Source organism: Phalacrocorax carbo, chromosome 16 (genome assembly GCF_963921805.1).
Source record: "Phalacrocorax carbo chromosome 16, bPhaCar2.1, whole genome shotgun sequence".
In the NCBI taxonomy this organism is placed as follows: Eukaryota; Metazoa; Chordata; class Aves; order Suliformes; family Phalacrocoracidae; genus Phalacrocorax; species Phalacrocorax carbo.
Genome location: NC_087528.1, coordinates 4,554,497 through 4,572,146, shown reverse-complemented (window position 1 = coordinate 4,572,146; position 17,650 = coordinate 4,554,497). Strand labels below are relative to the sequence as shown.

The following is a 17,650-nucleotide window of genomic DNA, read 5'->3' as shown; positions in this document are numbered from 1 at the left end:
GAAATAACTAAGAGGACTTTCAGGCTCCCCTCTCCTTGACTCCCCTGGGCTGGTCAAAGGCAGCCTCAGACCTTCAGAACGGTGCTTTTCAGTGCCTTGAGCTGTGGAAGGGCTCAGGCTCCCACTGGAAGATGGAGGCTGCGGATTGCTGCACTTAACACTGAAGATTTTACTGTTCAAACATTTTAGAAAACCTGGAAGTTCCCTTAAACAGGAAATTTTAAAATTTCTCATTTTTGTTCTAATCTTCAACAAAACTTTTTATTTTTTAAATGTTGGAATTTCCTGTGGAACAGAAATTCTGTTTCAAAACCATTTCTATTCAACAGCACTATTCAGATGGAAGCGTTTTCCTATTCATTCCACTTTGCAACTAACTGGTGCCACCCCAAGTGTATTGCTCTTCCAAGAATGATGTGGCAGCCCTGGAATAGCTAATTAGTTGGGCTGTATGAGGCCTCTGCCAAAAGTTTCAGCTTCCAGAGGCATTCCTTTAAGGAATGGTGGTGTGGGTTTGGCATTTACAAGGATACACATGGTTTCAGGAGCCCACAGGCACCAAAAGTTAGCTTGTGTTTCATAACTGCTCATCTCAACCCAGTCATTGAGCTGATGTCTTAACCACAGTGAGTCAAGCAAACTTCTTCAAAGCACTGATGGAGAAAGCTTATGGTTAATTTATATTTCTTTTTTAATAAAAATTTTGTCTTTGGGGAATATTTTAAGAAAATTCCATTTCTACAGCTATTAACTGGGAAAATAATTAAATTCAAACATTACTAGCATTGTAATATAATCTTCTGTAGATAAATACCTTTGTCACTTAGCCCTCAAATTTTTGTACGTTGTTAGGGTGAATGAAAGATGTCTAAATCCAGTACCTTTATACTTGGTCACCACAGCTGAGTTGACACTCAGAGGTTCTTGGAAGGTGACAGTGAGTGATGTACTGCTTGTTACCATGAGACAGACATTGGTTGGCGCCTCAGGGGCTCCTGGGAGAGAAGAGAAAACATCAGCTCTTCAGCACAACAAATCCTATTCAAACAATGTTTCTGAGTCTTCAAAGAACCCACTGAAAATCACCCTGCAATTGTGAGCTTTGGGTTGTAGGTGTTTGTGTTCTCTGCCTTTTGAGCATTTTAATTAGTGCCCCTGCTAACAATATCCTGCAGACACCATTTGTTTCTATCATGGTTTTTGGCTCCTTTTGGTTAAAAATATCTTCCTGCATATATGTAACCCAATAAAACAGATTCATGCTAATTATGTCAATGAAAAGCCCCTATAAATCTCTTGGGGTGGGTAGGAGGAGAGGGAAGGGACAAAACCACAAAGAGCTAATTAAACCTTTATGGTTTCACTAACAAACTCAAATTTATCAAATAACAGAAAACATTTTTACATTATTTTGATTCAGAAATTGCAAATTCCACAAATGTTTCAGTGTACTAGTTTTAAAATACAGTTGTCAGTTGAGGCCTGGCATATTTTTTTTCCTTTTATTTTTTTTTAAAAACCCACTTAATTCACAGAATATCAATCAGACTCAATTCAGAAATCAAACACAAAATGTCATGACTTACTGCTGGGATTGATTTAAAAAATCATTTTATTAACTTACACTTCTGCTGTATTTCCTCTGTTTATTATCTAATACATGAAGCACTACATCTGTCTTGAAGAAGTAATCTTAGAAATACAATAAATTTGAGAAAGTTATTTGTAAGTAGATTTATATAAAGATGGTTGTAAAAATGTTAATGGCAATGATTGTACTTCATTGAATAGGATACAGCTAAAAGATCTACGCGTGAAACAATTCAGCCCTGTTTACTCCTTCCCACAGCCCAAATTCACATTTACTTTGGGTACAGACTCACGTGTACGACTGTTTAAAGTGACCCAATCTGTGACTATCTCTGTTATACGTGGATGCCAAAATTAAGATTAAAATTTCACAATTTTTATACGTAAACTGAAAGTCCGTTTTTACTGAAATGTTCAGAACAAATCTATTCTTCTAAAACAGAACACTTTTTTAAAAATATCAAATTAAAACTTAAAAAAGGCCAACGTCCCCATCCTTCTTCCTCCCTATTCATATATTCTTTTCTAATCATCCTGTTTTAAACCCTGAGCACATTAAATGAGATCCAGGAGTAAATGTGAAGAGAAATAAGCAGGACAGAATGATTAGATCCTGAACCAAGAGTTTGGAGGTCTCATATTATGAATTTTATGCGGCCCTCTCCTAAAGGAGCTGTTTGCTGGTTGCTCTCAGATATTTGGTTCTCTATTGTTCTAACATCGATTTTCCTCTCGTTCTTGTGAAGGCCCTTTAGTCACATGCCTCAGGTTTCCCACCCTAACATTCGTCTGCTTCACGGCAGTGCTGTGGGGATCAGTGAGCGAGAGCATTTTTGCTCAGAGTGTCCTCACTTCTAGAGATCATCTTGAATTTTGCAGGTACTTTCTTCTACTTACTAGCATGCTCGTAGCCTGCCTTCATGCGCTTGAATAGCCTGTATCTACATTCCCACGCTTTTAGTTGCTTCTCTTTTTCTGGGTTGTCTGTACCAAGGCCTTCATTCGTCACTTGTGCAGACAATTCAGTAACTCGCTGCTGTGCTTCCTGGACCAGTGTACTGAGATGCGCTGACCTGCTTTCCATGTTAACAACTACCAAGAAAAGGGAGAGGTAAGTAATTGCTTGGTGGACTTACGCGACAAAATTCTGGCCTTACGCATTCTGGTATAACACCTGTAAGATCAAATCCTCAGACACTCGGCCTTGCAGTAGTTATCTTGTCATCAAATGGATTAGAGCATGCCAATTTATACCACTTAAGGATCTGGCCACTTAAATGGAGTTAACAACATGAATAAATGGAGCAAATATTCTCTTCCGATGTTTCTTATATGCTTAAAAATGTCTTAATTAGACTGAAATTGCATGTATGTTTTAAGTAGGTAGAACATTAAAAATGAACTAAAATAAGAAAGCATTTGGTTTCTATCCAACCCCTACTTTGCCATAATATCATAAACTTTCATAGAAAAAACCAAGGTTGTACTGGTTATAAACACACGCAATATATAAATCTCTACAAGCAAAGAGAGAGCTAATTGGCAAACTTAAGAATGAAAGTTTTGTGCCTAAGGTCCATGGCTGGTATAGAATGGGTCTCTTTCCAGGTTTTCTTTATGCCACAATTTTGCCCCTGTAATATCCACTTAGTCCTCTGACGGACTGGACAGAGAGCGAGCAGCTCGACACATGAAGGTTTTGTTTTTCTCCAGTGCTCAGAATAATTTTAATTTGACGTTTAGTGGTTCAGATTGCCTGTAGGAACTACTGCGTGCTAATAAAGGTGAAAATGAAGATTGCATAGGTTACAAACTAAAATAGGTTTGATTTTAGCCCAAGTCCATAAGACCACCCTAAACCAGCCTCTTGATTTTACAGTGAAATGCAGTGAATCAAGCCCTATGTTCAGAAATGTTCTTAGCCTGAAATTGTTCAAACTATTTGCAGTTTAGAAAATAGGACTTGTAAAGGTGTTTAATCTGAAAAAAAATGCAACCACTGATCTGATGTTCAATATGCAGGAAATAGTGTGCAAGAGAAGGAATTCTGAAATCACAGAAAATAACTTTTCTCTGGTGTCTCGTATTTTTGCAGAATAGTCTTAATTTTAAAAGCCCTTGTTTACCAAAAACACTGCCCTGGCACAAGCAGCTGCTCTTAGCAATGATGGGGAGTTGCTGTGCAGGACAGCCAGGCCTTGGTAGGCATCTCTGAAAACATCAAACTGTACCATATAAAGGACCAAGACTCTGACAGATTTTTGACATCAAAACACCACGAGCGAAGATGTCTGCACATAGGAATGTGTTATTCCTAAACTGGAATCATAGGATTATGGGACAAATCAAATTGGAAAGGACCTTCTCTAGTCCAACCTTCTTGTTCAAAACAAGGTCAGCTATAAGGTCAGACCAAGTTACTGAGGGCATTACACAGCCTGGTCTTGAAATCTTCCCAGGATGGAGGCTTTACAACAACTCTAGGCAACCAGTTCCGCTGCTTTGCTGTCCTTATGGTGAAAAAGGAGTTCGCTTTATCCAGTCTGAACCTCTTGTTTTAACTTTTGCCCTCTGTCTCTCATAACAATATCACAATCAAAGTTTAGCAGAGTCTAAGAATAACCCTACCTACTAATGTGAAAAGTGCCCTGGGATCTTCAAAGCCACAGGAGAGCAAAGAATTACTCAACGCCTCTGACATCCAAAAGGTTGTTTTTGAAGAATGTTTGTCTCTAAAACTTTGCTTTCAAAAGCTGGCTTGAAGCCATCCTTGAAGTTTGATCATTCTTCATATGGACATCAGAGACATATGGCCAGGCTTGCTGGAATCTGCTGGTATCTTCAGAACTGCCTGTTTGCTGGGAGGCCAAAGGTGATACAGTTTGCTGGATCCATGCCTACAACAAGCACGCAACACATCTGATAGCACAACAGGACCGAGGAAGGAGATTTTATGTACCAGAACTTCAGGTGATTGAGAACTGGCATTGGTTCAAGTTCTCACTAAGGATCTGGCTCTATCTGTTTAATCAAGATTCTGACCCACAATTATCAGGCCTTGGAAATGTGCCCAATCAGCCACTGAAAAATTTAGTCTTATTTTTATTTGGGTTCACAAGAACAAGACAAGCCAAACCATGACAATATGATGAATAAGAGTAACTGAAAAGATAACACAGTGGACTTTGCCTTCTCCCCAACTAAATTAATATTTTAAATGCTGTCCTTTCTGATCTTACTTACTTTGTGGTTAAGAGATGTTGGGTTCCTGTTAAGATTTATACAGTCTGAGCTCCATGTGGAAATGAAGATCATAGTTTCACTTTCTATTGCTTTATCTGCTATTGTTCCTATTCCAGGCAGAAATCCAGGTGATACACATGGAAGCTATCTGTCCTCCAGATCCTCTTTTGTACAGCATTAGGTTAGGGGCTATAAGGAGATTTCAGCTTGATCACTACAGCTAATGTAGTGGAAAAGCGAGAGTTTTCTCTGTGTAGGAAGCTTTCTGTGTGCATTTGGAAAGGGGAATTCCTCAACCTTGCAGCCACACAGATCTGTGCATCTGCCCTATACATTTCCAAACAGATTAAGAGATGCTTGTGTCCTGTCCCAAAATTGGGATGAGTCAGAATTTTACCTTGAAATCCCCTCCCCTCCCGCTCAGCCTGGGGAAGTCTTGCTCAACTACCCACCATAGAGAAATGAAAATGCTTCCACAGGGTGCTGGATCTTGTTCTTGCAGCCCTGAGATCATAAAACCAAAATGGATTTAATCCTAACAGGGTCAGTTAAGTACAGAAAGCAAAGCAGAAAGACTAGAGAAAATAGGAAGTGACTGCTATCAGTGCCACAAGAATGAAGCCACATACAAAGATGCTGTGAGCCTTTGTTTTGAGTGCTGAAAATAACTTTTTGTATTTTGCTCTCAAGTAGCAAGTGTAAAGCCATAAGGCAAAAAACCACCCCCAAATAAACAGTCGTTCACTTTTTATTGAGAATGCTTCATCCATTATTTCAATCAGAAAACCTAAAAATCAAGATAAGTGAAGTGGAAATTTGGTGGGTATATTTTGAAATGGAAATGAGGTGGTTATATATTCATATTCTCTGTGTTCATAGGCATGTTTGCATTAATTACAGGAAATGAATACTAATTTATGATTGCCCCTGCTCGCCATCAGACTGCATTTATTTACAGATGAGGTCAATGAAAAATTAGTTTAGTCTTTTTTACTGCTGTTTAGAACACTCAAGACTGTGTTTTCCTCTAGATTTGTCATGGTTAATGAATGTTGCTTCAGCAGTCAATCATGTACTCTAAATGCTGTCACACTTTTTTTTAAAGCCTCAGTCATGAACCATGACAGAAAAATAAACAAATAAATATAAAACTAAAAAACTCTTTTCACTGAGCAGCTACACTATGCAAAAATCTCCAGGGAAGGTTAAAGGAGGCCAGAATAAATGATAATATAAGTGCTGTGGACATAGAAAAGCAATAAAGGTGTACCAACACTGAGGGTCTGGCAAAAAAACTCAACACACACACGCACATGCACATACACTCTCCAGTGAAAAAACTGGCAATGTTAGTAGCCTCAAGGTGCAATTTCCTGGAGCACTGAGATTGACATGCCAGCACTAAATGTTGTTAATTTAACTAACTTCAAATTAATGGCAGAGTCTGCAGTGGCCGAACCCCTCAAACACAGTCTCATTATAGCCTTGCTGGGAATGTCCTAAATATAGGCATTGACAGTTTAAAACAAATTCGCATACATTGGTGTATTTTTAGACACAAGTAAGGCGTCAGAGTTTGTGTCATGGTATATGGTTGATTAATTGGGTTGGTAAGTCACCCTCCAACTCACAAATTGTGCATAAAAATGCCCATGAAGGAATACAATGGAGTTTTAAAACTACAATATGTAGTTATAAGCGGTATTGGTATTCCAGTAAAGTGAGACGGTCTGTTTTGTGTTTAGATTTTCTCTGGTTCTGAAGAATTTTGAAATTCTCATTTAGGTGGGATTTTAGGCCATATGAAGACTAAGAGTGAGGAGTCTGTGGGTAATGGAAATGATAGATTTCAACACAACCTGTCTCCTGAAGGCAGCATAGCCAAAAATCAAAGGATAATCAAAATAAACCCAAGTCTAGACAACCCATCGTCCTTTCATTTTTGATGAAAACCTCCATATTTCAGACCATGATATTTGAATCACTCACTCAATTCCTGTTTCCATATTTTTAAAGAATTTTTTTCTCAGTATTGATATAAACTCAGCTGCTGCCCCAGTGTTAATCACATTAGAAGCTCAGCCTGATTCATCAGTTGGTGTACCTGACATAGAGAACAAAAAAGATGCACACATTCAGCAAGCAGACATTGCTGAAAGTGTCCTCCAGCACTGGGGTACTATTGCTGGTATGACCTGGTCGTCTTTATGATAAAACCAGTCAATTTTTCTGTGTAATGTAATTAATTTCCCAAAAGAGCAACAAACCTAATATCCTACAGGCAATTAGACCTTAGCTGATTCAATCTGTGTTCTTTACTTACAGTGTGGGCTTTCCTTTGCCCCAACGTGTAGCAGGGTCCGGGCAATAGGGACGTTGTTTGTCAAAATGGCAATATCCAAAGGAGTTAGTCCCTCACTGTTTGGTGTGTTCAGGTCCAGTTCCTCCAGTGTGTATTGATAAAGAAGAATCTGAACAGCATCCAGATCTTGTTGTTCTACAGCCTCAAACATAGCTTCATTGCACTGGAAGTTCTGTGTATCAATAAAAACAGAAATTCAGTAAAACTTTTCAAATGTCAGTGTTTTAAAAAATAAATTGAGAAAATTGGTGTTTTGTGAAATTACTATGAAATATTGATCCTCCAGTCCCAGCTTAGGTTTGGCTAGAAGCATGGAAATTGTTTGCAGCAAAACTGAGCTTGTTGTGCCTCTGGACTTGTGTGCCTGAACTTGTTTCAGGTCTGTGGGAAGATTCAAGTGAGATTCAAACCCCATACAAAACAAACCTGTACTTACTTAGAAACCTGTCCTGTAATCAAACTATATGAGCAGTATTTTATGTTTTCAGTGGGAAACTGAACGAGAGACTATGATTTTAGCAGAGTTTTGGACTACTGAGCTTTTTGAACTCAAAGTTTAAAGTAAAAATCTACAAACCCAGGTGATCAAAATGCAAATCAAACAAGCTGTTCTGGAGAAAAACCCTCACAGCTCCAGTGTGGGCTAGCAATAGGTACTGTTCATTCAAACACTTCAGTCATTTCTAAGTGCTCATATTTTTGCATTTATCTTGTAACTAGAAGCAGCTTTGAAATGTATAGTCCTCAAATAAAGAGTAGAAATGAGACTGAAAAGCATTGGCTTTCCAGTGTGCGTGTCCAGAAAGTGATGTGTCTGCACAGCCAAGAACGCAAGCAGCCAAACTCAAGAACATACATGGCACCGACTCTCAAGCAGGGACAACCATTGAACCTTTTCCTTACCAATGTCAAGGAGATAAAAGAACATATAATACGAAGAAACCTATCATTTTTTAATTGAGCTGGGAAGAAGCAGGTGCAGGAGAGTAGCATGGCCTGCAGGTTTCTGTTATGAGAACATCCTTCTGGAGCCTACAGTAATGACATGTTATTTGCCAAGTTTCCTCAAGTTCTCTCCCAGTGTCCCATTGCCATAATTACCCAATAGTTTTTTTTCCTCTCAGGAATGAATTAGTAGAAGCAAGAAGCCCAGCTAAGCAAGGAGGGCTCAGCATGTGGTCTCATAAAGGAGCTGAGGTCTATGTAGATATATTGTGCCAATGGGCATCCTCAGGAAATGCAACCATAGAAAGCAAGCAATCCAGACACATGATGTAAACTAGCTTCCTGTGTCCTGAAACCCACATGGAGGAAACACAGAGAAAATTCTCATATAATAATGTATTCTTTATGATATGAAATAAATCGAATAGAAAATTTCTTCTACTGTGATTAGAAATTAACATTTCAGGCACATCAAAACATTAGCTTTTTGAAATTGGTGTAGTTTTATTTGGCATATCCCTGTCCAAGTTTTGCTCTCAGTGAAACAGCACTTTCTGAAAGAGCACTGGATCTTGTGTCTTCTCCTAAAACGCATACACTAATGGTTTGCAAGCAGTTCTGAAAATTAGAGTCTACAGCTACGCCTTGGAGTTTGATTAGTTCGTCAATGTTTTGGTTTTGTTTTTTACAGGTGTACTGTTTTGCATGTGAAGTATTGGTACCACACTAAGAGATTACAAAGATGATGTTATCTTAAAGTTTTAATATGGACCCCACTTATGCTGAATATTAGGGATCAGCAGAACAAGACGACAGATGTACATAAGATGATCTTTACCCAAAATTGTCAACACAGAGAAATGAGATACTGATGTTAGATGACTATCTAAGGATGAGATGAACTATGCAGCAATAAAGCAAATCCAGAAGAGTAGTGCTGACTTGGGAATCTGCCTTTTAGACACCGAAGTACAAAAGATACCTCATGCTGCAGATATACTTTTTCTGTAGATTTCCATGCACAATAAAAGATACTATTTAAACAAGTGCTTCATCAAAATGGGTCTCTGTCAAATTCTTGTTCTCAGAGTCTTCTTTAGATTGTAAGATTCAGATCTAATTTCATTATCAAATACTTTGATCATACTTCAGTGTTAGGTGTAAGAGAAAAATCTCAGAAAAAGGAACAGTTGAATTGTAAGCAGCTAGATTTATCATTCTTTATCCACCCCTCTGTTCGAGGCAAAAAATCGTCTTTAAGGACATTAAAGAGGACACATCTCCAGAAAATTTTAGAAAAAAGGCCAGCACATATTTCTATTTTAAGGTAAAACTTAAAAATGACAGAAATTTTTACTGCAATGCAGCAATACTTCTTTTCATTCCAGTAGCTACACACATCTGCTGCTTGCTTATATAACACCTTATCATCCTGAAATCAGAGATCTTACCCTTATTCTGGTATTTTTCCCCTACCCTGAAGGGATGAAGTGTTCTGGCTGGAAATCAGAATAATTTTAATTACTCTTAATTATAATTACAAAATATTTTAGTTAATGGTATGAATCTGATATGTTCTATGTGTCATCAAGTCCCACTGAAGCCAACGATATGCATTTAGCAGATATATATAGCACTGTACTATATACTCAAAGTTAACATAAATAGATAATTGATGTTCTACCTAAAGAGGATAAAAAAAATGCTGTGCTCCTTCACTCTTTGAAACTTCATTATTATGAATGCAGAACTGTGAACTGATAGACTGTTTTTTTCATATAAATTATTAGAAATGCAAAATATATTCACCAATTCTCCAAAAATATGTATCAACACTCTAAAAAGCATTAATTTCATCACAGTTTACACCCATTTCAAATTCTTTTTCTACTGATTTTGGAACTTCCTCTATCCTGTTGCTTATGTACATAAAGTGTATTTATGCTTCAGAAGCATCTGCGTTTTGATCCAATCAGAAAACAAACAAAATTGTATTACTCTCTTAACTGATCACAGCTGGGAAAATCCGTTTCTTTACCAGCAAATTCATAAAGAGCTTACTACAAAGGGAATTGGTTGAAGTAAATGGAATGACTGCATTAGTTTCCATTTCTTTTAGTTAAGTTCATTTTAGGAAACACCAGCGAACAGTCTGAGAGCAGAAGAAAAAGGTACAGCTGATGGTTTTACTCAATGAGAGGCTTGTGAGGCCCACTTAGGACAGGAAACCAGGTGTTTCTTGGTTCATATTTCCACCTCTGTGGCACTGGGTACCTGCTCAGCTTTCCTCTTTTATAAGATCAGAATAGTAATTCTCTTTTAATTGACTTTATGTATCTGCATAAAAGTTAAATGAGCTAGCGTTTGTAGAGCGCTACCCTAAGTGTTCAATACTGTTGTTTGGCTTTAATTCAAATTTTGTGTGCAACTCAATAAATCATGTTCTACATCTCAGGAGTTTCTTGTGTTACAGAAAACCAAAAAATCTCTGTTACATAACAAAAAAAGAGATGGCTATCTTCATTATTACAGCTGAAATTAACCCAATTATATGGCTGACAGAAGCATTTGGCCCTTTTCAGATATATATACGCACACTTTAAAAACAGATTTTACCTACCTGAATGATTATTGTAGAATTATTTTTAAAACTTTGGTTTGAATTGTTATTTTTTGATTTAGTTATTGAGATTTAGACCTGCCTAGATGCCTTTGAAAACACATCTTTAGATTTTTGCTTGCCAAATTAAATACCTGAAGTTGCAGAACAGAATCTAAGCACATGCTTAAGTTAATTCCTCATAAACGCTCTTGCCAGATAATCAGTTGGCAAGAGTGCTTCACCAAATGGGAAAAAATAAAAGCAAATTTCTATTTCTTCATTTTATTAGAAATCTGATTGAAAAAGCTGCATTGATTTAAACAAGAAACAGAGCATGACTTTTATAAGCTACTTCATCCAATCCAAACATTTATGAGACCAAACTGCAAATATCAGGTTTTCCAAACGAACAATTCAGACACAAGCAATAGGCTGAAATATGTTGGCAAGTCTCATAACTTCAAAGAGTGTGAAAACATGGGAACTATGATACGGCCTTTCTAACTGGGCATGTATGCATCCCTCATCCACATACAAGTGGGCATCTAACAACGCTATATCTATTTCAGACAGAAAATATCTACCACATTTTCAGCCCTGCCAGTGAATCGCCCCATTGGGAAGTCTGCATCGAGTCCAGTTCTCCAAGTCCAGAAAAACATTCTACACACCTGAACAACTTTTCTCAAACTATTTTCTTTCACACAGAAAACAAATATATTTGAAGATTATACAGTTTTCTGCAAAAAGCTGATCATTCTCTATGTAAAAGGCTCTCTAGTATTGCAGCGTGATTCAGACATCTGTAGCCCAACGGTAAGCAGTTCACATAAGGGTAAGATGTAGTAGCTTTAGACCCGTGTCCTGAATTTTAGCCCAGCTGGTATTGTCACAAATACTAACATAAGCCTTCTGATTTCTACCTTCATTTACATTTACTAGATAACTTTCTTCTGCTCTGAAAAGACAGAACCATTGAATTCAAAGAGAAACTGAATCACATTTACAAGTGATCAGGCAAAGTTTAGGGGTAGTTTTAACATTGCTTTTTCCTTGACTCAGTCCTGCAGCCTCTAATCATTAGCTAGACAGCTGTGCTATGTGATTAATTTATTTAGGTGTTACTCTGATGCACAAATGTATATACTGAAAAGGACTACAGTATTGCTTTGCAGTAAGTAATAACCATGTTCCAGTAAGTGATTCAGTGCTGGAGTGTTTAGAAATGCAATCTTATGTAGCTTAATTAAAATGAAGTGCCCCTTTCAAGATATTTGCTCTAGGTTTGACTGAAAAAGTCCACTATGTGCTACTGGAGTTGGAAAAAATGTTAAAGTAGTTTCTGCAAAGACTTGTTTTGATAAACATGAGTTCAAGAATAAAGCTATTCTGGGACATTGCTATGTCTGCAGCAAGACAACAATTTACTGAATGGAAAGTGTTGCACAGCAAGAGAGAATGGAAAGAAAACTCTTCACTAGCCAAAGCTGAAAGAAAACAAATTCTAACAAACGTTGTTCACTTGTCTGGAGACATGATTTTAGTCATTGACTGTAGCACAGAAACTCAATGATTAGCAAATACACCAGCTAGCAACTTGTCCTGGAATATTTCCACCCCTTCACTGATGGCTTCCTTGATTTATTTCTAAAGAAAACTGTGAAAACAACAGGCAGAATGGATAGAATGGGATCCAAAGCCTTATGAGTTCAGTGGGAGTCTATTCACTGACTGCTGGGGACACCAGCTCAGACCCCACACTGGAAATACCTAGAGGAACCTATACTCATTGTAGGTCAGTGGTGACAAAAGCTGTGTCACTCCCATGACAGTGGAGTGACTTGGGGGAAACCAAGTTAGCACAAGTAAGTCTATATCCCATTAAATCACCAACCACATCACAACGTAAAATCAAGTCTCCTAATTACTGATTGAATAGGCATTCCCACTGCCTAACAGATCTGGACTGAAAAGGGAGAGGTGAGGTTGTAATCTCTGTGGATAGCAGAGGGCTTGAGCCTCAGAAGCAGTACGCTGCTCCTCAGTCTTTGGGCTATGCTCATTTGCCATTTCTCTTCTCATTAGTTAAATAAAACCAAAGACACCATATTTGAAGGAATATGTAACTTGAAGTGTATATTTAGAGAAACACTGGTCGGAAGATATGCTAACAGACTGGCATTCATTCAGTCTACGTGTCAGTCTGCTCTGGCATGGTCCCCAGCACTAGTTTATCCTCCTCTTTCACTCAGTCACACACTAGCTTGCAAATGAAAAGAAAAAGGCAAGAAAAGATAGTGGCTAAAGAATTAAAGAATCTTTTCCCACAGTTCCTACTTAGAGGCCCAAATTCAAGTGATCCCTGGAAACTGAAAGCATCTGGAGACCTGCTGCCTCCAAAGCACAGCTGCTGGCTACCATGCAAAGGCTGTTCTCCAGCTATCAGGCCCTGTTTAAGTTTCAGGCTTCTCCTTCTGTAAAACAAAATCTGTTGGCTCTGGCAGAGCTCAGAGGAAAGAGCCACGCTCCGCTGCTTCCTTCAGGTCATAGTATTTCTTCACAGGAGAGAGACAATGGTCTTCTGACTTTCTAGTGCACTAGAGCTGCATTTCAGCTTAGCCCTTCCATGGGGCATTCATGGGTCCTCTGACTTCAAGAAAGAAGTGGTCCTAGGGGATAGAATCATTGAATTAACTTTAAAATTATTTTCAATTCATGCATTGATTCATATAATTTGTCTCATACGTACCAAAGATTTGTGAGTGTTAAAGGAGTCTAGAGCGTGCCTTTTCTCCTGACAAAACATAATATGTTTATTATCTGGCCCAACCATATTCAGAGTTTAGTCCTGCACTGTGCTAAGCATCCACTTTAGTGCAGCAGATTAATGGTTCCGAGAGGTGCCTGCTGGCGCATTCACAGACGCTGTCATAAGTCATTGCTCTTCAGAAGCGGCAAGGAACTCTTTTCCTCAAAATAATTCAGAGGAGAAGTTGAAGGATGCGTCTGTTCTTCCTACTTAAGGAAAAGTGGAATTTATTTTGTTTTGGCAGTATCAACAGCAGGTTCATCTTCCTCCAGCAAATATAAAAGATTCTGTTGTGCACTGACCTTAACACTGTGCTATTATTTCAGGGACACAGTCCATTCTTCAAAATGTATGTGCTGGAGGTTGTGTAACTTCACCAGGACTGGCATAAATAGGAGCATTTGTGAGTGTTAAGTCGAGCAAGTGCTTATATACTTTCTTGTGCTGGCACCAAAGCGCTCAGCTGTGTTCTGCGACTAGGGTAGGGTGTGATTGCCTTTTTCCATGGCCTTATCTAGTGACCAACACCACAGTCTGAACAACCTTGCATTTATCTGTCACAGTATGCAAGTTCCACTTGCTCTGTTGTTCAGAAAAGAATGAGAACTTCTGTTAAAGTAATTTTCAGTTTTCTCAAAATGCTTTTTCTTCATTTCTTGTAAGAGAAACTCTTCTGTGTATAGATTTAATCCATATTTTGTTACATTAATGGCAAGTTAAGACCTTACTCCTAAAATAAAGCATCATCACTTGAGTAAGGTAGCTTTTCTTTAGCCTTCAAGAAGGTCAGACTTTATTTTGACACAGGATCATAAATGCTAAGTCTGGGAAGAATGTACAGCATTGGTCAGGGAACAGACAAAGTGAGATGATGAGAGTTGTACAGAATAAAACCAAACCAATTAAGGACATTAATAGGACAGTAAATTAGCAATTTGATAAGTATCAAGTAATTACCATTGAGGTCTTACGGAGACTGAGCCGGTCAGATCGAGCTCTGAAATATGCTTCATCAAAGGATGTATGACTCCCCTTAAGCTTCTCTGACAGGTTCCGATATAACCGCTTTGCAGCATTTGGAGAGGATGGCACACTGTTCTTCTTAGTCTGGAGGAGACTTAAGTTATGCATTTGCTGTGTCATTTTCAGCTAGTAGTTTCTAGAAGAAAAACAACAGCTGTTTAACATGGTTTTGCTACACTAACATCATTGATCAGAAATGTATCGTTGAAACACACATTGCAAGGCTTCTGTGGCAAAAATCACTTTCACACACACTTTTTGAACACTCAGAAGCATATCTTTGGGCTTTTTCAATAGCAAATTGTTCCTTATGGAGTTAGTCCTATGGTTATTTATGGGAAGGGAGAATGAAGGATGGAAAAATAAAACAGACCACTTCAGAACTATTTGCTAATTTGTATAAGGAGAAGGGGTTTCTTTTAATGAGGGCAGTGGCCTTTTGACAGAGAGAGTTCTGGTATACAGGTGTCAAAACATGACACCCACATGTAAATGTTACTATACAATTTAGGTAATGTACATAACCTGCATTTTGTCAGAACAATGGTTTCTTAAAACAAAACTGAAGCAACTGAGAGGGTTAAAAAAATGTACTTACAGAACACAATGCAGGGCTGGATTTAACTGGCCAAGTGACTTAAGTTTGACACAAGCACAACTGTGGCAAGACAGGCGCTTTATTGCCCACATTACTGTCTGCTAGCAAACCGTGTGCTCCAAAAGCATGTGATGTTTTCAGTTGGGTGGGTGGATTCTCTTTCTCTGGAGACTCAAAGCAGTATTTCTCACTCAGAAAGTATGGCTGGATTCAAAATACTTTTTCATTTATGGACTCATCACAAGCTACTACAGAAATAATGCATGAGGTTACATTTAATTTGCATGCTATCATCCAAATGGAAGTCCATTGCTACAGAGAATGTTTTTGTTAGACTTTTGAGAAGCATTTGGCAGGGAGGGAACCTGCTCTGTCACCAAGACTCTTAAAGCGTTATGTCTTAGCAAATAATAGCTGAAACACAGAAAACCTATTTGGGTTCTGTTGTAGGCGTAGTGAGGCATATGTGCATTTCTAGTTTAAACTACCTGTGGCCAACTAGCGTCCAGGTTACTGCACACAAAGACCTTACACCCTCTTTTATAGTAAAAATAACATGATTCTAACTGTTGCTGTTTACAGTTTCATACCAAGTAGTTTCTTCCCTCAATTAGTGGACAGGCACTGATATTGTGTAACTTTGTTCTGCTGTGTTTGCCCTGTCCATTTAGACTGCAAACTCTTCCAAGAGGGACTGCCTCCTTTCTCCAACTGCCCAGCCTAATAAGAGTCCCATATTATCTCATAATTAAACAATTATTTCTATGCTCTATGATTACAGTCATTTTTCCATAATAGAAAAATTGAATTAATATTTAACTCTCTGGAAATACTTTATGTGGGAACAGTTTTGCCTTTCTTAAGGGAAACTAAGAATCAGACTTGACCCAACTGCAAGCACAGAAAAGTATCCCCAGGGATCTCTGTAAGTGAAGAAGTAACGAAAATGCACAATTTCTCCACATTTCCTTTTTCCCTGCCAAGAGTGTGTACACATTTAGAAGACAGAGTATCTCTCTAGAAGACCTCACAGTTGTAACAGTAAATCTGGCTACCCTTTCAGACTATCTTTTCCTGGAAATAAGCTTTAGATTCTTTGTACCATGATACAAATCCTGTAACTTTCTGTTCTTGTGGTCTCAGCCTGCATCTAAGCAAATCAGATTGCAGGACCAGACTCTAATAACCATTTGCAATCATAAAAACGTTCTTCACTAAACACTCGCCCTGCTGTTGAGGCTGCTCATTGGCATGAATTGGTCCCTAAGATTAAAAACACCACCCAGGTCTCATAAGCTGTCTACATCTTCCTTTCTCATTGTAGATTGTGGTGGAGCAGACATCCTGAGCACAAAAATATCTAATTACAAGTAGAGTCACATATTCTCTAAGCTTATGGGATATTGAAAAGAGACAAAGTCTCTGAATGAAGAGAAACATAATTGCCTCATGTGATGAGAAGACTTTGTTAAATTAGGACAACAGTGTGTGCAATAGAAGGGAATTATGTGGGCTGCATCCCTGAAACTAATGTGCAAGAAGGGGTATGATAAGAAACGAGCTCTCTGGGACTAAGGAGTGACAATACTGCAGTGATTTTGGACTGCTTTTCTCTGAGCTTGTGGAAGAAAGGTAAAGTGAGGCTCACACAAGCAATCCATCCTGCCTTTTAATTATTACGTGCATTTCAGCAGTGCCTATAAGGACTAACAGAAATCACTGTCTTTTCAAATGAAGCATTTTATTCTCTGCCCCAGACAGCAAGCTTGCATAGACTAGATAGAAAGGCTGAGTGGAAACCAAGGAACATAGCAAAATGATTAATCAAAGTCTCTGTCATGAGAAGTTGCTTGTTAATGTCAAACTAGAGCATAACACTAGAATTATGATCACCAATGCCAACTCACAAATGTTCCAGACACCAGAATTATTTGGAACCATGTGCTGGAATCAGTGTGGGTTAGGCTTTACTCTGTGGAAGTTTCTGGTAAGTGTTGAGTTTTAATATTGGACAAACTTAGAAGACAGCCTTTTGTTTTACAGATGCATCCATGGAACGATTTGGGAGCATAAACATGAAATAAAATTCTTTTTAAGATGTTTAAAAGATTTCATTCACATCTGTCTCTGTTTAGCATAGCTTCAATAGTTCAGTTTATTTTCAGATATTTATTAAAAATAAGCTTAAGAAATAGCTGATTACCCCCCAAAGCTGATTACTCGTCTTCCACTGTTCCATGTTATTAGTATTTTAAAGAAACTCAGAAATTTACCAAATATAATAAGAATGTAATTCTCAGTTACTTAGAGTAACACTTCCACAGTTTTTATTAGTATATAGAGCTACAAATTAGCCCACATAAATTTCTCCTCTTACCTCCCTTTTCAAGAAGTTCTTCCTTTCATCAACAGAGTATGGGTCAAGAATCAGTCCCAAACTGTGGATAAAAATAGGCCAATAAGTGTCATAGGCGTGTT

The 17,650-nt window shown here is 38.1% G+C and overlaps 1 protein-coding gene across 1 annotated transcript in view; it reads right to left on the bottom strand.

The window, feature by feature from the left end:
• The window catches only part of ANKFN1 (ankyrin repeat and fibronectin type III domain containing 1), a 70,072-nt gene extending 55,378 nt beyond the window's left edge, over positions 1-14,694 (bottom strand). Inside the window, exons 1-4 of the mRNA XM_064467102.1 lie at positions 14,509-14,694; positions 7,157-7,367; positions 2,488-2,682; positions 882-995 (exon numbers count right to left, since the gene is read on the bottom strand). Of these exons, the coding sequence (XP_064323172.1) occupies positions 882-995; positions 2,488-2,682; positions 7,157-7,367; positions 14,509-14,694 (706 nt within the window). The remainder of the gene's footprint in view (positions 1-881; positions 996-2,487; positions 2,683-7,156; positions 7,368-14,508) is intronic.
• Positions 14,695-17,650: the final 2,956 nt, after the last annotated feature.